General features: G+C 31.9%; 3 protein-coding genes across 4 annotated transcripts; all 3 read right to left on the bottom strand.

The window, feature by feature from the left end:
• Positions 1-391: 391 nt before the first annotated feature.
• Positions 392-6,972, bottom strand: LOC110613413 (probable phospholipid-transporting ATPase 4). Of its 2 annotated transcripts, none has more exons than XM_021754514.2 (11): positions 6,648-6,972; positions 4,008-5,923; positions 3,794-3,904; positions 3,255-3,531; positions 3,083-3,171; positions 2,895-2,982; positions 2,592-2,801; positions 2,325-2,450; positions 1,772-1,870; positions 1,408-1,599; positions 392-1,309 (listed from the first exon to the last, which is right to left on the bottom strand). In XM_021754514.2, the coding sequence occupies exons 2-11, from the start codon at positions 5,825-5,827 to the stop codon at positions 638-640; spliced, it is 3,684 nt and encodes a 1,227-aa protein (XP_021610206.1). In that variant the 5' UTR covers positions 5,828-5,923; positions 6,648-6,972; the 3' UTR covers positions 392-637. The 2 variants fall into 2 exon arrangements, with proteins under 2 accessions (XP_021610206.1, XP_021610207.1); XM_021754515.2 differs by having other exon boundaries at positions 6,652-6,972.
• A 5,036-nt stretch (positions 6,973-12,008) lies between these two features.
• Positions 12,009-15,723, bottom strand: LOC110612882 (coatomer subunit zeta-1). Its single transcript, XM_021753720.2, has 6 exons — positions 15,582-15,723; positions 14,866-15,025; positions 13,796-13,943; positions 13,620-13,697; positions 12,610-12,694; positions 12,009-12,364 (listed from the first exon to the last, which is right to left on the bottom strand). The coding sequence occupies exons 1-6, from the start codon at positions 15,600-15,602 to the stop codon at positions 12,305-12,307; spliced, it is 552 nt and encodes a 183-aa protein (XP_021609412.1). The 5' UTR covers positions 15,603-15,723; the 3' UTR covers positions 12,009-12,304.
• A 657-nt stretch (positions 15,724-16,380) lies between these two features.
• Positions 16,381-17,529, bottom strand: LOC110613969 (EPIDERMAL PATTERNING FACTOR-like protein 5). The gene is made up of 3 exons (XM_021755411.2): positions 17,104-17,529; positions 16,865-16,932; positions 16,381-16,791 (listed from the first exon to the last, which is right to left on the bottom strand). The coding sequence occupies exons 1-3, from the start codon at positions 17,210-17,212 to the stop codon at positions 16,555-16,557; spliced, it is 414 nt and encodes a 137-aa protein (XP_021611103.1). The 5' UTR covers positions 17,213-17,529; the 3' UTR covers positions 16,381-16,554.
• Between the last annotated feature and the right edge of the window lie 3,596 nt (positions 17,530-21,125).

The raw sequence follows: 21,125 nt of genomic DNA, 5'->3' as shown, positions 1-21,125 counted from the left end.
GTCAAAGCTCAATTTATTCAATTCGATTGAAGGAACTATCAGGACAGATCCTTATATATTTAAAAATTAGATCCATATAAGTACAGAAAAGAATTAAATAACGGTCTGACAATAGAAAAAGAGGACATCCATACATATAGCTATAAATGATGGGAACACCTCATTAGAAAACAAAAAAGAAGAGATATATAGAGAAAAGAGAAGACATAATTAAACTTACTCTTACACACCTAAAATTTATCTCTTTCTGAATATCAAATCATCAATATATAATATAAAAATTACATTTAAAATTATTATGAAATTAATCAGAAATTATAACCTAGGGAAATATTGAAATTTAAAGAAATATATTCTATTTTGATTTTTGTCATATTGAGAAAGAAAAAGGGGAGAGAAGAATAAAAATGTTATACATATCAACTATTTTCACAGGCTGTTATAGGTAGTGTACATAGTACAAGGCTCTAATGCATCTGTATACTGAATGGGACTTGAACTAACCCCACTTAATCACATTTGAAAAAAAAAATCACTGCAAAATGAATTTTACAAGGGCAATCATGGAAAACTGCTAAAGGCTAAAAACCCTATAAACTTTTCCCAAAAAAATGAAAAAAAAAAAAATTGGACAAGGCTATGATGGTGAAGATGCATAACTCTGTACTAAGGCTGAATGCTTCTTCTGCAACTTCCCTTTTAATTGCCTGATCTTTGCATCCACCCTTACTGAGAAACCAATCTTGGTTTCTTGTCTAGCCTTTGAGCGCTCTCTTCTCCACATGTATTGATCTTCAACATCCTTCTTGTAGTACTTGATTTCTTGGATGATATGGTGATCCATTGGATTGATACTTCTTTGGAATGATATGTGAGTCATGTATGGCAAATTACATGCAACTGTTACCAAGATGATGGAATACCAATATATTGGTGCTGGACCAAGAGCTTCAACTAAAATTTGATATGCATTTCCAGAATAAATAGGAGATATCATCCCGTAAAGTATGAGAAACAAGAACCAAGCAGCAACGCTTCCCCATACGAACACGTGTTGAATCCATGTGAAGTGGCTCATTGTAAGTGCGATTTGGCAGTTTACAGCACAGATGATGCAAGAGAACATAGTGGTTCCCACTGCAGACATATCGGCTGTTTGACCTTCGGCTCGGAAGGGTTGTTCAAGCAGGATGACAAGATTGAGGAAGAAAATAACAAGAGAGGAATAGAGACCATTGGCCATCCAACCCAGTATCCTATACCAGTCAAAGAACAGATTTTTGGGTCCTTGCTGATACAATGCTGGGAACTGCAAAAGGGTACTAGATTTAGTAGCATAAATAAAGCAGCATCAACAGCTCGTACGCAGATCAAAATGCTGGGCATGATGTATTTGATTTGACTAACCTGTAAGCAGACCTCTGAAGAAACATCTTGTTCGAAAACTCCGAGTGAAATAACAGGTAAGGAGGTAAGAACGACATTAAACAGCAGCATGTACCAGTCGTCGTAAATTGACTGCCCAGAAAAGGCTGTGAATGCCTCGAAGTAGAACAGGGTGAGACCAAATGCTATATTTTTGTAGAAGAAATAGCAAATCTGTAAACCAAACATCCAGATTTAAGTAAAGATCTGTTAATAATGTGCGATTATACACAAACAAGAATTAGATGCTAAGTCGTGTGGATGCATGCACGTGTCTGTGCAGTGGGTGCTACCATATTGAACTCATGAAAACAAAACATCAAGGTTGCTATCGTTTGGCTATTACCATCTGAGCAATTCTCTTGTAGCACCAATGTCCATGCACTACTAGGAGTCTTTCCAAGAACTGAAACTGGGAAATTGAGAAATCACTGGCCATCACAGCCTGTAAATGGATATTTGAGTTCTGTAAGATTCAATGGTACATCAAGATACATATAAAGAAGAGGTGCAAAACTAGATGCTTCTCTTTTCACCTTCACACAAGTCGGAATATTTATCTCAACAAAATAACTTGGAATAATAGAACATCTCAGAAACAAATGTCCTTTTAAAAATGGGTGTAGCACAAGCATGATGTTTTGATACATAATTCAATGTGAGCCCAAACATGGCGACAACCATTGTGATTCTTTTGTCTCATTTAGTTATATCCCCCATGAAATTCAGAAACTACAAGTAATAAAAATATATAGAGAAGGGACAGGGGAAGCTATACTGTCCAAGAAAAAGATTTGAGTTATAATGTACAAAAAGTAAGAGAGTCAAAGGTGGGGGAAAGAAAAGGTAAATTTGCTATTGTGCAAATGCTTCATGCAGGAATCAGATACTCTACTGACCTGCATACCTTCCACCCCACTGATGCCGACACCGATATCAGCTTCCTGAATCATTCCAACATCATTTGCGCCATCACCTATAGCTAAGGTTGCTCTTCCAGTTCCTTCTTTCACTAATCTTGTTACCTGTTTCCAAAACAGAGAACCGAACAAAAAGAAAATCATATCAGGATCCGAATCGAGGAGGAGTTCAATGATTCGAAATTCATGTCCAAATAAGTTAACGTGTAAAAAAGTTCAGCAGGCAACAAAGAAAACGGATCATACCAGTGCCTTCTGCTTGGGAGAGACACGGCAGCATATGACAGAAGCACAATCAACTGCTAATGCCAAGAACTTGAGCTTCATGTCATCCTCCAGAGCAAAAGTCAGAGTTTTCCCATCAATAATTAATGCAAATGCAGCATCTGGATCCTTCTCTAGCTTAATCATTTGAGAGGCATTGGAGATTTGATTCAAAATATTATCCTTCACAACCTGTTTAGTAATGAAAAATAAAGGAAGTCTTAACATCAAATACAATAAATTCCATGAGAACAAAGTCCTATACTACTTTGCAGCAGCAAATACCTGTTTGGAATCTTGGGATATTGCGCCTGAGTTCACCACTGTAATGCAAATCTGTTTCATTCCTTGTCGAAGCAAACTACACGCATATCTGAATCATAGGAACAGGTAACTTTTTTCAGCTTCCCAAAGAAATTAATATGCATTAGTGAGAAGCTTGTATAGTTGTATGTAATCTGTACAACACCAACCCTATATTGATTGCAGTTTCCATCTTATCCCCTGTCAAAACCCATATCTTGAGGCCAGCTTGAGCAAGTTTGTCTATGCACTGGGGCACCTGAAGAGGAGAATTCAAAATCAGTAGAAGCAAAGCAAAAGGAAAGGTGTTAATCATAATCCTGAGGAAATGATACTATGTACCCCTTTTTGTAATTTGTCCTCAACGGCAGTAGCACCCACAAGAATCAATTCCTTTTCCATCATGTCTGCTACTCGCTCAAGCATCCCTTCTCGATCAGCACCAATAGAAGTTTTGGCTTTTGTAAACTCATTGTTCCATGCATCATACTCGGACTCGTCAAGCTTCTTGTAAGCAAGCGCCAATGTGCGCAACCCTGCTTCTCCATATTCGTTCAAGTGCTTAGTAGTAGTTTCCTCATACATTCTTCCTTTCTTTGATAGCCGGTCAAAAATGATGCTGTAAGTTTAAGCAACAGGGTAATGAATGATAGTGAAGAAAGAAAAAGGTCCATAATATTTTTTGTCTGTTCTGGGGCCAGGGGAGAGGGCAGGGACACAGAAGATTTCATATGGCTTATAGATAGTCTACTCAAGACGAAAGGGCTGAAGCTCAACAATGCAAAGAATGATTAAAAAATGTTGACATTTCTAATTCCTTCATCTATCATATTGTATGTATATTTTTAAAAACCAAAATGAAAGATTTTTGGGAATCTAACCTGTCAGCACCTTTGCACAGGACCAGAATCTGCCCATCCTCATCCCTCACAATTACAGACATTCGCTTTCTTTTGCTAGTAAATTCCAACAAATTAAGAATTTTGAACTCCCTGCAAGGTTCCCAAGAGCGCCAAGATGTTAACAATACAAAAATACAAATGATTGATGCACTAAAAGCCAGAATATGAATAAATTTTTCTTTCACATCCTTACCTTTCGACCTGTTGTCCTGGTTGAGCATATTTTTCACGGATAACCACACTTGATTGAGTTCTTTTACAAAATTCAAAACCGAATTCTCTTGCTGCAACAAGAAAGGCTCCTTCATCAGGAGATTCTGCTTCATATGTGAAAATGCCAGTATCTTCATTCAGCTCAGGAACAGCACTCTGACAAACTGCTAATATCCGAAAGAATAATAAAATGACATCTGTATTAGGTTCCTTCAACCAATTTCCATCCATGAGACGCTTGTCCTCAAAACTAAACCCCTTTATTGCTACTCTCTGATCCTTTTCATCTTTAGAAGTAATGACAGTCTCGAGTTCAATTTCTGGTGCTGCACTGCTATGCTCCCACGAATTACATGCAAGGTTCTTTAGCCTGGAACCATTAGACATTTCTGCATCCTGGTCCTGAAGGTCCATGGCCATCTGTTTTGCTGCAGCAAGTTCAACTTCACTGGAGCGCACACCATATGCAATACCAGCAATGGAACACTTCAAAAAATCCATCTGATTACAGGTCAAGGTTCCGGTTTTATCAGAGAGGATTGTATCGACTTGGCCCAACTCCTCATTTAAGTTTGATGTTCGTGCTTGAGCAGTATTGCCAGTTTCTTCGTCATACATCTTCAGGTCTTCATCAATGAATCTTGCTTGACAAACTTTCACAACCTCAATTGAAACATAGAGAGAGATGGGTATTAAATACCCATAGAGGATGAGAGCAGTGATCAGATGGGCTAAACCTGACTTGACAGGGGCTTTCGGATCATACAAATTTTCAGGTTTTGAGGGTTGCATGTACCACCAGTCAGGCATTTGAAATTTTACCTTCACTCCAAAACCAATTGCGCTTATCAAAGAGATCAATATAAGTAAGTTGAAAAGGAGATATATAATTTTATCCATTTTTCTTTCTATTCTGCTCCTTTTTGAAGGGGACTTTGTTGAGTTCTGCATGACCTTGCTGTCAAAACCAGTGAAGATCACAACCCCATACACAAAAGCAGTATTCCTAAGTTTTGAATCTCTAAGGAGAACCTGACTAGGATCAAGAGGATGAACCTGACTATCATACTCAAAATTACCAATGAAGGTGTAAAGACTGGGATTTGGGTCCTCACATTTTATCGTTCCTGTAAAATCCTTGAAAGCCTCATCTTCATCCAGAGACAACGTTACCTCCAAAGCTCTTTTTGGCTTCAAGTTTGTCTCCCCATCCAAATTCATAGTCTCCACATAACAAATCCCATCTTCATAACTACTGGACAGTAAAAGTAAATCAGCAGGGAAAAACTGATCCTTTTCCACTCTCACCACATCACCAACCTGAATCTTCTCCCATGTCTTATAATCAAATCCATCTGCTAAATGGACAGCAGCTTTCCTGGTATTAACCTTCTTATCCTGCACACACCTACGCCAATCTTCTAAAGCTTCTTTTACCATACTAATACCAACAACAAAAGCCAAAGGGAAAATCATGCTGACAGCAGAGAATGGAGCAACAGGTGTAAGTGAAAGAATAGCAGCCAAAAGGAAGTAGATATTAGCAACTCGCCGGAACTGTTCAAAGAGTGCCTTAGGCAGGAAGGTGATGATGTTATACTTTGTTGTGGATATATAATTTGAGCAATATTTTAAGGGCTTTTTCCGGTGCATACGGGGTTGGTTGCAATGAACAATTCTTGAGTACCCAGGTCCTTCAACTGGATGAGGTTCTTCATCATCTCCTTTTCTTGGTCTCATGCATGAAAATGGGTGGAACTGGCTCCGGCGGAGCCTTGCCTTTATTCTACTTTTCCCCATCTCTTATAAATTGGCTAAAAAACACCAGAAAAAGGGCAAAATTCCAAGTCCTGCCTTCTGTGCAGGTGTTTTATGCACAACTTCCTTTTCTAAAGCCTAATGAAACAAACAGAATTTAGTAAACTGAAAAAGAAGATACATTTGACAAGCTGCTAACATAAATACAACAGGGCCCATATAGAAAGATGGATTCAATTAGTATTTTAGTGAAAGATCACAAAACAACAACATAACTTCAAATCAAATAATCCTTCATGTCAAATCCTCACATATAGAAAAGAAGCCTCACGTAATATCAAAACAGAGATCGACGATTAAAAAATGATGCATTAAAAGCTTGGGGAATTAAATTTCATGCACTAAAGTTGGAAATTCAAATTTGCCAATTTGCATTGAGAATCTTCCATCCCCAGATTTTATAATCTTGTGAATAATTAAGGGGGAAAAAGACTAGTAGCCGCACGAAAAATTCATTTGAAGCTAGGAAAAAAAGAACTAATAAATCGACCTTAATTCCCTATCCATGTCTAGACATCCAACATTATGAGCTGAAATCTCAAAGCCCAAATCCACATCAACCAGAAATAACAGAACAGACTCTAGAATCACGTTAAAAGATTGTAAAAAACATGCATTTTGCAAAATGAACGAAAACAAAAATAAATTACACGAGGCAATGTCCAGCTGCAGCTAGCAACCAAAGCATTACCTCGTATCAAAAACCTTCACATTCACCTCCATCCCAGAAAACAAAAATAAAAGGCAATAATTCGAGAAAAACAGAGGACCATGAAAAGAAAACAAGCAAGAAAAATGGTACCTACGGAGAGGCTGGTCCATGTTGAGCAAAATTAGCAAAGACCCATTTGACCAGAGACACAAGAAACAAGAAAAACAACTGGAGAGTTGCAGATCAAGAAAGGACAAAAAGAAATCTTAGGCAGGGAAACCTTGTTTCAGAGAAAGAAATTAGATTTTAATGAAAGAGAGAGAAAGAGAGAGAAAGACAGGGTTTTAGGCCATGGATAAAGATAGAGAGAGAGTCTCTCTCTGTCTCTCTGTTTCCTTTGCTTTTCTTTTTCTCTCCCTCCCTTTCTCTGCGATGCAAGTGAGTGGCAATGCCAGGAATTTCCGGTGTACCTTCACTTCCTCAAATTAACCTATATAATTTTTATCTCTTTTTTTCACCTTTTATTAATTTTTCCATTTTCTTCTTTCGTTTTTTTATATAAAGAATAATTAGTTAAATTTATTAAATTAATATTATCTTTTACTAAATTCTTACAAATCAAAATGACCTGGCAGAGAGTGTTTAAGAGCCTGTTCTTCTAGAACTGGTCAGCGTGTGGGACCTATTTTTCACACGTGGCAACCTCATTTTTTTGAAAGCACACGTGGCAAACTCTTAAAATTAGTTAGAAATTACTAGTAATAATTGTAATTTTTTATAATAAAATTAGTTTTTTTTTTAAAAAAGAAAATTATGTGATCCCTTGTCGTCCAGCAATTCAGGAGGTAATTTGACTATATTTTGAAATAAGTTTTTTTTTTACTTTTTACAATTTACAGTCTCTACTTGATAATATCCTATAAAAATCCATTATTAAATTTTATTTGAAAAAAAACATTTTAAATTAATTTAATGAGAAAAAAAATATAGAAAAAATAAAATATTTAATTTTTTTGAATAATAAAAAATAAAAATAATTTATTAAATACAAGTTAAATTATCAGATTAAGTATTTATGGACTTAGTCTGATAATAATTATATTAATCTGATAATAAATATATTTAAATAAATTTAATTTTTATTTTTATTTTTTAATTCTCAATTTTCAATTTCTATTTCAAAAAAAATTATCAGTTTAAAATTAATGAATTATGACAAATAATAAAGAAGTTACGTTAATTTAAATGTGTTATGAATATTTTTAAATTTTAAAATGCAACAAAATAAAATTAAAAGGTGAAAATATGTATTTTGTGATAATAATATGCTACTTACATGTATGTATGTATATATGTGCAACTTATATATATGGATGAGATTAAAAAAATTCATTTGATCAGACGGCTGTAACGAATTAAGCAGTAGTGGGGCAAGTGGGACCCACCACATTAAGGTCTCCTATTTCCAATTTATCGGAAACAATCAAAAGAAGCACGTTCCACGTTGGTAGCTGATGTCAATAATTTCACGCGTTCTCATCTTATTTTTTAAAATTATAATTTATTTATTAACTTATTAATACGTTTAAAATGCAAAACTTATTTTTTTTATTTATATAAATTATTTCATTTTTAACGAACCAATAATATAAAAAAAAAACTACTGCTTTCCTATATTTTTAAAATTATGTGATAATAAAAATATAATTTATATAAATATACTTCCTCCTTTTTATAATTTTTATCTATTTTTTTAATATATAATATAATTATATTGTGAATTTAATTTCTCATATATATAGCATTTTATTTGCTTGCCATTGTTGGAAAAATCAACAATTTTTCAGATTAGGAAGTGGGAAATATCTTCCCATATAGAGAGTGAGTTCAAAAAACGTTTCTAAATAATATACTTATTAATAAATTGATTTTTATTTATTAATTTTTTAATATATTAATAATTTATTATTATTAGTTTTTAACAATGCATTTGAAAGAAAAAAAAATGACAGCTTTCCACGTAGGGTCCACTTCCCATATAATTTCTTTGGTTGGTTTATGTTATTATCAATATTGAATGAATATCGTTGGATGATGTTGTCCTAATTTATTAATGAGAAATATAAAATTTATAATTTTTTTCTGTTTTAAAAATAAAAATTAAATATTAAAATAATAAATATATTTATTATTAGACTAAATTTAAATTTTATTTATATTATTTTTATCAAACGAATGTTAATGCAAGTAAAATATTATTATCGATATTTTCATTTTGTCACTTAGCTTATCTAAAATTAGCTTTATAGCACGATTTTCTCAATTTTGTAACATTTAAGTACATAAAAAAGGGGATCACCCACCCACCCACCATTAATTATTTATATAGATATTTTTAAAGAAACAATTAACTGTTAATCAACAGGATAATTTAATTAATTTATTTATTTAGTTGTTATTTCTAAAATTTAGAATTGTTTCTTTCTTTGTTATATATAAAAAAGTTTATTTAAAAAAAAAAAAAAAAAAAGTAGATGGAGAACAGACAGTGATTGAAGTGAGGTTTGTGGAAATTGATGTGAAAATAGAAGGGGGCTTTGTTGTCTGTATTAATCTCTTCTCATTGTGATTTGTGAAGAGGAAAAAGGAGAGATTGATTAGTTGTCCTCTTTAGGTTGTTTGTTTCAAAAGGGTAATGCTTCCTTCTTTCATGATATTGACCCTTTGGTCTTCATATTCCTTAATGGCATTGCCATTTGGCTGCCACCTATATATGCAATTTCATCTATATTTTGGTTTTAATTTTTTTAAATAAATTATATATTTTTTCTTAAAATAAATTGTTTTTATTAATAAAGAAATGAGAGGTCTTGTGTTTGCCAACCAAATTAAATAATTTCAGACTTACTAATTAATTCACATATCTTCCTTTAAGAAAAATAATTAAAAGTTCACAGTTTCAATTAATTTACTTATTTTCTTTTCATAAATTTAATAAAATTTTATAATTATTGCGGTTGATGCAAAATGATTGATCAGTCTATGCTAAATTGTGCACTGCAGCTCCAATTAATTTAGTTATTAGATAAAACTAATAACTTGTAGTTGATAATAGCTAAATTATACTGAATTTTTTATCAATTTTTATATAGTTGCTATTTTTAATATTTAAAATAATTTATAATAAATTACTCTTTAATTCTTAAGTTATATTATAATTAACGGATCAATTTCTATATTTTTTAAATGCAACGCTTAAAATTTTTTATTTATGTGTAGTCTAGACAAAACCTCTAACAATTATTTTTTATACTATTATTGCACCATACAACACATATAAAATAAACTCAAATTCCCTTTTTTTTCTTTTTCATTTTCTCATTCAAAGGTGAATGTTAAGTTGATAAACGTCTATTTCAAGCAATTTTGCGACACTTTATGATATGAGGTTGCTGTGGATGCGGAAAGAGAGCTATGAATTTGCGGATAATTCAAACAAGCTCTATTATTACGGTAGAGACAATGTTTGTGGTAAATTTAATAATTGATGTGATTCTTTGAATACGATAGCAAATATTAGCACAGGCGATGAAAGAATTAATTTCATATTTTTACTTAAAGAGATAAAAAATGAGATGAAGTTAGTAAAGGAAGATCGTAAATTTGTATTATAAAACTTTGGAAGGATTGAATGTGTATTAAGAAATTTGAAAACTTTACTGCTAATCTGTGCATTTTTATTATTTTTATTATTTGCAGTAATAGCAAAAATGATTTAATTGTATAAAGTATTTAAATGAATAAAAGTGTTTATTTTGTAATATTTTATTTGGTTGTAAAAGAATGAAAAAATTGAAAATAGTGAAAATTTTGAGAAAATTATAGATTTTGAATCCTATAATTGATATATTTTAATACATAAAAATGTAATGAGAATGGAAGAAAGAAGATTTGAATTTTTAAATGTGAAAATTTTTAATTTTCAAAAGTTTGATGAGTTATTTATTTTTAAACTAATATTAAAATTAATTAAGAAATCGTGGGTTTAAACGGAATGAAAATAGAGATTTAAATTTTCGTTTTAAAAATAGAGGAATTAATCTATTAATTATGGTATAATTAAAAGATTAAAGTGTAATTTATCCAATAACTTATAAAAATATAAATCACATAATTTATTTTTTTACCAAAATAAGTATATAATAAGTAAATATAATCTATCATGTTATTTATTTTATCATAAACATTTATATATAAGTCTTAATTGTTGTGCAGATGATTTATTTTATTATTTAAATAAATATATTTCTACATATATAAATATATGAAAGAAGGATAAAGTTGTTTTTTATATTAAAACAACAATCCATAATAAATAGTTTTGTTTATTAACTCTTTGAATTATAACGGTTTAAACAACCTATCAGTTGAATATCAACTAATTAATACTTTGATCAAATAGGTCTAGAGTAATTATTGGATATGAAACCTCTATAAGTTGTCATACCTTTTATATTTCTCTCACATCTTCATGGACTTTTTGCTTTTCATGTGGGTTTCAAATAAATTTTACAAAATTTTAACGTAAACTGCAAAATTTTCTTGCTGGGTATAGATTTGTAAAGCATCGAGTGTGTTGCTTAGCAGTCTTATTTCTACTTAAATCAACGATTGACTTTAAAAATAATAAATTTATTAGAGAATAACATAACACAAATATATTTATATATTAATTTTTTTATTGACTCGTTGTTTCATATATTATTTTTTACCGCAGCACAGTCGTGTCATTGTCGTTTTCTGGTTTCTACCTTTTGAAGAGTTGTTAAAGTCTTGACATTGATGAAGTGGGGACACTCATTATTTTCTCTACCAAAACTCAACTGAGTACATCAGGGACCTTATCTCAAATATCTGTACGGCAAACAGTAATTCTCAATAATTTAACGACGGTACACCGTAGACAGTTGGCCTGGCTCGGATTTTAATTTATCTAATTTTAAAAGAAATTCAGGATGAATGTCAAGTTATATGATATTCCTTCTCTGATCAAAACAACTCAGAGTAGTTCTCTTTTCCAAACGACTAACTAAATTAAAAAACTAACCATTTAATCACCATAATTTAAAGAAACAAATACACTAAATAGTCTATTTTTTCAATACTGTTAACTTCAAATCGACAACGATTTACTAAGATAATTAAAATGCCCTCATTTCTAATTAATATCTATAATTTCAACACATAATAATTTATTAACTGTAATTTTTAAAAAATAATTATTTAATATCTATAATTTTAAAATAAATAACTATTTAATTTATATAATTTTAAAATAACAACTATTTAGTTCTATTATTAAAAGGAAAGATTAAATAATGAAAAGATCGAATATTTAGTGTGTATTTATAAATAGAGAAACTAAATAGTTAGTTTATCTAAACCACAATGACTAAGTAAAAAAAAATGGACATTAGGTTGAATAAAAAATGGAGCAAACCCAGACCAAAATGAATCGAACCAGGGAACCATTTTATCCCATCAATCTTTGAACCAGAACTGCCAATGTTAACCAAAACCAAACTGGAGGCCAGGTCTACACCACAGGCCTGAGGCAAAACAACGGTTGAAGACAAGCAAAAAAAGATGTTATTGATTGGGTAAACCATAACAAGCCCAAATGGTATTATCCTCAACTAATTTTAAGCTCAATGATGAAGATCAATTGCTACATGACAACATACTGAAAACAAAAAATTGCTAAAGCATGAAATCCAAGCCATTTTCTCCGTCCCCCCATGGCAGCCTTACTGAAAGAGTGTTCTTGTCAAATGTTCACGTGCTGTAGCCAGTGCTTGGCTTATTGTCTAGAATATTAGAAAAGAAACATGAAGATCAGACAAGGAAATCAAATCAAGTGGGATAAATGCATGAGCATAATAAGCACATGATGGCAATGCTTTTGATCTATAGAAATAGAGGAGTTCCTCGAGTGGTTTCTCAGTTCTCAAGGATTTAATATTTTTCCTTTTCAACATTCTTCTACTTGCTGTAGTCCCATTTTACTTAATTAAGTACTACTGAGATAACAATGGATAGGTAGAATTTAAACCTGTTCAGACAAAGGTGCACCAGGATCCATGCTATTTACTGCCACCTTTCCTGCAATAACATTGGCATCTGTTTCCAGAATCATCCTGCCAAAACAAATAAATAAAACATGTTAGAAGGTAAAACCTTCTTGCCAATTTAGCAAAGAAATAAACAGCGCCATCATGTGCAGAAGTATGGCAGACATAGGTGTTGGTTAATATCCATAATGCACAACATGTTGATACCCACTTGCATCAACTTGCAGCAATGTCGCATAACGAGACAAAAGAACTCAGACTCTTTCATTCTTCCAGATAACAACCCTTGGAAAAAAAATAAAATCAATGGATTATTCTTTGCACTGCAAGTTTGCTTTTGAATTTACCCAAAATCTTAGAGATGAATCATGGGATATTGTTTCCATAATAAAGCTAATTGTCCCTGTTCTGCAACTCTACATATGAGAGTAAGGTTATGAAAACATACACATACACCAAAGGACCTATCCATTCTAATGCCACAGTATGTTACAATCTAAAGAACTTCAATTGTACAAATCTCTATTATACTATGCCAATCTATCTTGAGGTGTTAAGTGCAGGTATTTCTAATGCTGCTTGTACTATTATTCCAGTCCCAAGGGAAGAAAAGAAATTTTAATGATTTCTACGTTCTGTAAACTTGATGTAATGCCACTTTTAGGAGTTCGCTGTTCAGTGTACAATCTAATTGCAGAGGAGCAGAGATACAAAAATCATTAGCTTGCCTTCACTAAACAAGCTACCATTAAAATACTAGGGCAGAGATCTTAGCAGCCAAGACTTAAAGGGAGCATAAGCAATAAAGGTGGAAACTTAAACAGTGTCTTTAATTGGAAATTCCCCTTCTAATATTTATGTGCATCATTTTATTCCAATTCCAAAGGAAATAAGCAAATGCATAGCAAATACACCAAGGGAAAAAGTCAAATGACTACAAAACAGTGGTAACTAAGATGCAATATATAAATTTAAGAACAAAACTCCATACCCTTTTTCAACAATCTCATCGAGGCATAAAAAGATGAGATCCAAGTTCTCAAGTGCCTCCCTTTTGTCAACAGTACTCCTATGAGAATGACATGGACGGTAAATGTAAGAGAAACAAGAACTAAGTTATCATCAAATCAAATTAAGAACAAAGGTTAAAAATGCAACTAGCAATACCTCAATAGAAGAGAAACCGAATCAAAGAAGCCTTGAAGAACAGAAGCTAAGATGAGTTCGTTTTCATCATCACCTCCAGTCACAAAGAAGTGGAGGTCTTGAACAAATTTATAGACAACAATGTAGTTGTCGAACATTGTGATCTCCGCTGCATAAAGGAAGATATCAGGAATGCAGTGAAAGGTATCTTGTAACTCCAGGTCTGGCTAAGCAGAATCTCAGAGGTCACAGTCAACTTTTCTAGTCTACTGCAGCAGTTATAATGTATACAACTACAAGGAACATTGTGAGGGCACATTTTATAATAATGCAGATGTGTATAATCATTACAACTACAGATACTTAATATAGCCCTATGTTATAATCATCACTACTTCAGTAATATAGCAATGCTTTCAAATTCCAAGAATTCAGTTATTAACTTCGGAGTAAGTTTTACATGCATGGACTATCAGACAGTTAAGAATCATATGAAAAGAAGTAAAATATGGAAATTTGTCTCATCTAAAGCAGCATTGCATATTGATACTTGACCAGAGTTTTCTATATGACTAAATCCAAAATATAAAACCAACAACAAAGATTCTCCACCAGCCAACACTTCATTGACAAAATACACATCAGTAATTCTACTGGTGATTCTCTTTGTGTGGATGGAGTCAATTTAGAGCAGGCAAATGAGCTTCAGACTTAATAGAATTGAATATTGAGATTTAGATAACTCAATGATATCTCGTGTTCAAAGATAAACATTCCATGCCAGAGAGAATTCACTGATCACTTCCCAAACTTGGTACATAATAAAAAATTTTAGGCCTGTGTTTCATGCTCTGGTGATGCACAAAAGAGTAACTTTCATACTAACACCATTATAAAAGCACATTGCAATTTTGTTAATAATCATATTGACAATTTTGTTTTGCAATATCCAAATCAGAATCTTGTTAAGTAAGGAGGGCCATGTTACTGCATAATTTTGACATAATCCCTATCATAAACCATTAACCATCCTGCACAAAGTTTTGCAAACACTATCATCTATAATAGTTCATACAAGTTATGAAGCCAACCTTCTGTCCGGGCATTTGACTTCATAGTCTTGGTAAACAATGATTTTTCAAAAGCTAACTTTGCATTATTGGTTGGCCAATCATCTGAGTAGTATTTGACAGCCACACGCTTCCCTTCAGAGTCTAGAAGAAGAATGTTCTTTACCATGGGGCAAGCATCCTGCAAAATAAAAATTAAACATACATTACTCATGTCCATGAAGGCACATATGCATCTCCAATCTCATAAACCGCTCCTAAAAAAATTACAAAACCAGAACAAGCAAATTTTCTCCAACTCCCTGGTATACACCAGCATATACAATCATCCAATGAAATCAGCTCTTGCCTAAGATCAGTCCACAATCATCTAATCTAGCTAGAAAGTTAAATGATCTTAAACAGGAGCCAAATCCTACTCCACCCATCCACAGTTCATAGTTACGCAAACTAACTACGTAAAACCATAGCCTATCTCCAGAGTCCAGATCCAACCAAGTATGAAATATCATACTTGCTCCTTACAGTTGTTGCATCAAAAACTAATAAGAAAGAGGAGATCCAATGAAAAAAGGCAAGAAATTAATAACATAACGAGATGCAAAATTTTAGTTTCCGTTTCCAAAATTTTCGTAGCAACCAAACAGGACCGCCGCATGTAAAGTTCGCATATTCAGATCGAGATCTGGAATACGCAGACAGTTATAATGAATTTGAAGTTAGAGAGAGAGACTTACACGAGAGCCAGAGAACGCCATGGGGAGAATTGGTTAGTTGCAGAGGGACTTCGATTCCACTAGGAGCTATGAAAAAGTTCGTTCTGTAGAGAGAGCTGTTGGCCTCGCCCAATTTTATTTAAACCTTATTTTTTAATATTCATATGAGAGATTAAGTAAAACATACACTAAATGTGATAATTTTAATATAAATATTTAATTATTAAATTGGGTTTATAAATTATAAAAATTGCATATGGTTAGTGCTTATGTTTGAAATAAAATTTTTTACAAAAATTAGATTAAATTGATTTATTTTTTTAACATTTATCGTATTTAAAATGAAAAAAAAATTAATTTAAAAAATTTTTATTAAAAAGGTTAACATTTTGTATGATTTTTCAAAAAATTATTTTAATTTTTTTGTTATAAAATGAATTATATAGAAAGAGGAAATGAATCCACTAATGAAATTATTTTTTATCAAAAAGGGAACTCATTATTGGAACCTGATTTACAATATTGGTGGATTACACACTAATCTATTCATTAAGCTCATAGGCTCTGGAGATTAAACAATTTGAAATTTTAGTTTTGATTTTTAAATAATTTTCTTTACTTTATTAACAACAAAAGCAAAATTTGTTCAATGTTATAAAAAATAGTTGATATAATATCAACTATCCACTAGGGAAGGTTTGTATCATGTATTTTTTTTTTTTTTTTTTTTTTGAGGCGGACAATGTGCAATTTATTTTAGTATGATTATTGAAAAAACAGAATGGCTCATTACATAATGAAATAAGAAGTCAGTCATTGCTTTTTAAGTCAATGAAGGTAGATATTCACTAAAACTTTTTAAAAAGCCATTCAAAATTCCAAGTATCAACAAAGATTACTTGGAACTAATAATAATATGAATGTGAAATTTGTACAAAAAAAAAAAAAAAAAGACATGATCATCTCAAGCATAATTTAAAAAAAAAAAAATGGTTCATGGGCTATAGAATGACGAGCCACACTTGCATTTCCATCCCTCAGGCTCATAATTTGCATAATTGACACCCAAATGGTTATGGGCTTTGCTAGTTGTGGGTACTTGGATGGCCTCACATGGAGTGCAACCAAAGCACTTGTGTTCACAGCTTGGTGGGCTTGATCCAATTTTGCTCCACTCTTTAGAATTTGCTTTTTCATTTAATCCTTCCACTTCTCCCATGCCTTGTATATCCTGCAAAAGTTGTTTAAACATCTATAATTGATGCTAATCCATTAACAATACAAAAGGGAGATTGAGACAGTACCTGTTTAGATCCCATCTGGGGGACTGAGTTTGAGGCCAGAAGAACTTGTGAAGACTCCGAATTCAGGCCTGTGATATGATCATCCATTTAATTTCTGTTAGTAATTGATTGTGCTGATTTTGCAAGCTGAAGGATATTATCATGAACAACCAAAAGCTTCCAGTAATAAGATGAAGCCAAGCAAATGGTGGAGAACATACTACCTAATCATTTTAAAGGGAAGAGAGAAGTAGCTGAACCTGGTGGATTGACACCAACACCATCGTTATGTGCAAAAGGCCTGCTTGTCCCAGAAGCAAAGCTCACTATTTGCAGCGCTAATAAAAAACAACAAATTGTTGCCTCCATGTCTATTGAACCTCCAGTGATGATGGCGAATATGATGACAATTTGTTTAGAGAGAAAGATGGAAGCTTTTAATCACTCAAACACTTGGGGTGGCCATGCATGAGCTTTGCTGAGATATATGGGGGTGAGAAAATCCTAACAAATTCACTCCCATTTCCCAAAAAATAACCCACAGAACCTCAAAAATTTTCTTGGATTTCTTCTTTGCTTCTCTTAACTTGTACTGGTATAGCTACTGATATTGCTTCACATACAAGTGATTCTAGTTTCTTGTCAATTAGTGGAGGACACCTGTAGGTTTCTCTTGACAACTCACTTGAAAAACCTTATCCTCAATCAGTTTCCTCCTCTATTCTTTGCCTTTCAACACAAGCTAACCCCTCTGTACATTTTTTTTTCTCTCTCTCTCAGAATCAACCTAGAAAAGCACTTTAGGAGATTTTCCATTCCCACAACATAACAGCTCCTCTTTTGGCCTTTTGGGGGTCCCAAAAATCTGCAGGGACCCTACTAAATCACTAATCATAATACAAAAGAAAATCTTAGCTACCCACTAGACTGCAGTCTTTTTTTTTTCCCTGACATTTTCATTCCATAAAAGGAAGGGAAAAAAATCCAGTGGCAGTGACCCATTTACATAGAAAATAAAAAAAGGCATCAATTCTCAGACGTGCAGAGAGAGCTTGCCACAGGAGTTTCAATGAGTTAGTTATAAAAATAAATAAGGAGTAATAAGGTCAACCCTTCCACAGGTTGGAAGGTGGGCAACATGCAGGAGGATGTGCCATGACCTAATCTGGGTCGTTCATTTGGACCCTCAGCAGTGATGGCAATTTAATACCTTTGATGGTCCTGGTTACCTTTATGGTATCTCCAGATGATGTGCACATTCAATGGGGAAGTTGATTCCTTTTCCAAGGCACACTATCAACATTTTCATCTTTGAGATATAAGAACTCAAGAATCTGTTGCAGCTAAGTGTGTGAGCTGTGAAGCAAGCCATTGAGTAGACCAATTCCCTGGTGGGTATCTCTCTCCTCAGCTGGTGAGTGAAGGCGATAGACTGATAGGACTACTTGTTCTGTGAGTGATAATCCCAATTGGGAAGGTGTGTAAGAGAGAGAATTTTCCTAAAAGAGAGACTTTAATAAAAGATTCAGTGAAATATCAAAGTTTAAATCTTTAATAAATAAGCTGGTGAAAATTGGTCAAGGAAATATTCATTGATATTTGTGTAGATTAGAGTGATTTGATGATTGTATGAGCTATAACTTCCTCAGTCAGCTCTTCTTCTTCACCTGTAATTTTTTTATTCTGGTGTAGATTCAATTGATTTGTAGTAATAAATATGGATAAACTTGATTTCTTTATAAGATTGGTGGCATAAAATTTCAACAAAACCTGAAGTTTGAATAAATAGTGTGAACAAATTAACTTAAGCGTGCAGTTGAGTTATTGCATAGGTTTGCGATTTGACTGATGTGGGTGTGTTTACTATATGTTCGACTTTATGTTTCGACTAAACAGAAGTCGTAATAATTTTGAATTTCTTCTGCTGCAACTTCGCCTTTAAATTAGTAACGGCTAGTCGTTTCATGAGGCTCTGCTCAATTCTTTCTTTTGTTTTTGTAGACTTCCACATGTTCATACGATATAATATAATTTTTAGGTATTAATCAATTTTCATTTCAAAAACCTTCTTCGATAGTCTTCTTTCAGTAAATTAATGTTAATCAAATTTTATTTGCGTTCCTTTTCTTTAGCTATATATATTAAATTAATGTTAATCAAATTTTCTCTGTTTAGAACTTAAAATTTTATAGTAATTTAATTTAATTGTTTTTTTATAATTTCCTTTATTTGGAGCGAGAGAATTTGATTTATTTTTATTTTAAAATATTGAAATTTATTTTTAATTTTAAAAAATTTATTTAATTTATTTAATGAATTATTTGAAATGAGACTAAAAAGCGCAAACCATATTTAATATTATGAAATTTCTGATTTTGATAGTATTTTTTATTGCTTTTATCGCCTAGCTCGGAGACAAGATATCCATTATAATTCAAAAAGCTTGGTTTGAATGCTTCTATTCAAACATTATAATTAAGGTTGTTAAAATAATTAGTTCAATAGCTCAACTCTAGAATAGAGAGAGTTTGTTCTCTTTGTCTTTTTCTTTCTCTTTTTCTGCAGTTTTAGACCATGTTTTCTATCGTCGGAGATGGCTTTTTCTTTTGTCTGGGAGTGAGTTTTCCTCCCCACCTTTGAAAGAATTATGAATAAATAAAAGGCTCTTTTAATTTTGTTTTTATGGGTAAATATATGCGTTTCTCTGGAAATTTTTTTTATTTGCTTTTTTTTTTCTTGATTTGAGTGATATTGGATTGTGATTTTTCATGTTTGCTTATAGATTGGAGACCTCGGGGTTTTTTGTTACCATAGATAACCATGCGTGGAAGATGAATTCCTTTTCCTATGGTGTAAATCTTTTGGGTACGTCACCGGTGGCCTCGACGTCCATCCAATCTCTCAAAGACCAAAAGATGTCAAAGAGCTTTGTGTGCCACCCACCATTTCACTTTGGCTCAGATTCACCTTATTTGTTTCTGTGCTCTATTTCATTGCCAATACTCAATGACTTTTGGTTTTTTCTGGCACTGCTCCTTGCTTTATCTCCTCTACTTCTTAGAGTTGCTTTTTGAGGGAGAAGAATTTGCAGATCTATTGTAGTTTTTTTTTTCTTTGAGCTCTGTTGTCAAAATCGTCTCCATGTAGATCAAGAAGCGACAATGAGATATGTTTCTGGTTATAGGGTTCTGAAGTTAATGTCGGATCCCTACTCCATTTCTTGAGCTGCTGGGTAATATCTTCTTATAATGGATTGGTTGCTAGTTTGGACTTTATTTTAGCTTTAATTATTTTAAACTAGTTAATTGGATATGTCGGATTATCTTGTATTTTTTGAACTCTAACCCTTTTAACATGACTTTACCTCTTATATTTTTTTTTTTACTTTTACATAAAAATTTTTATATTAATAATTGTTAACAAATTTTTAAATTTATTAATATATCAGTTAAAATTACTAACAAATTAAAAACCTGTTAATAAAATTTATTGATAATTCAGCAATTTCTTGTATTGTATGAACCACTCTTATAAATTTAGCTTCGATTGTTCGAATTTTTAAATATAATAAAGTTTGCAATTTCTAATTTTAACTTGATTTTTTTTTCAAAGAATGAAACTAAAATATTACGGATATTAAATAAATATTATCACAAGAGGAAACTGCAAATCACATATGTGTGGTTTACCTTTCCCTTTGTACATTTAACTATACAATTTATTAAAATTTATGCAGAGTGTTAAAACAAACTTAAAAGATTTAACTTTTATTTATTTGCATAAAATAATTTTTAACATATAAAAAATATTTTTTAATAAAATAATTTATTTTTTATTATTTAATTTTAATTTAAAAATAAAACATATATTAACACATTTATACACAAAGATGTTAATAAAATTCACAAAATATATAAAAAAATAATTTTAATTTTTTTTAAAAAAATTATTTTAATTAAAAAAATATTTTTTTAATTAATTTTTCTAAATGTTTAGATGACAAGAAAATATTTTTTAACATTTTCCATAAAATAAGCGACCTTAGATAAAATATATATATATATTGAAGTACTGATCCTCAGATTATGTAAATATATTAATTAAGACGTTACTATTTACGGACAGTTAGATAATTTTAACTTTATAATATAACAAAAGAGCCATTTCAAAAAAAAAAAAAGATAACAAAAGAGGACCCACAAATAATACAAAAGACCTTCCCATGATTAAGAGTTTCTCTCGCGGCAAAAAGTCCATATATCCGTTACAACATTTTTCCTCT

Source organism: Manihot esculenta, chromosome 4 (assembly GCF_001659605.2).
Source record: "Manihot esculenta cultivar AM560-2 chromosome 4, M.esculenta_v8, whole genome shotgun sequence".
Lineage (NCBI taxonomy): Eukaryota > Viridiplantae > Streptophyta > Magnoliopsida > Malpighiales > Euphorbiaceae > Manihot > Manihot esculenta.
Note: the sequence above shows the minus strand (reverse complement) of the source record. Positions and strands in the feature narration are given on the sequence as shown.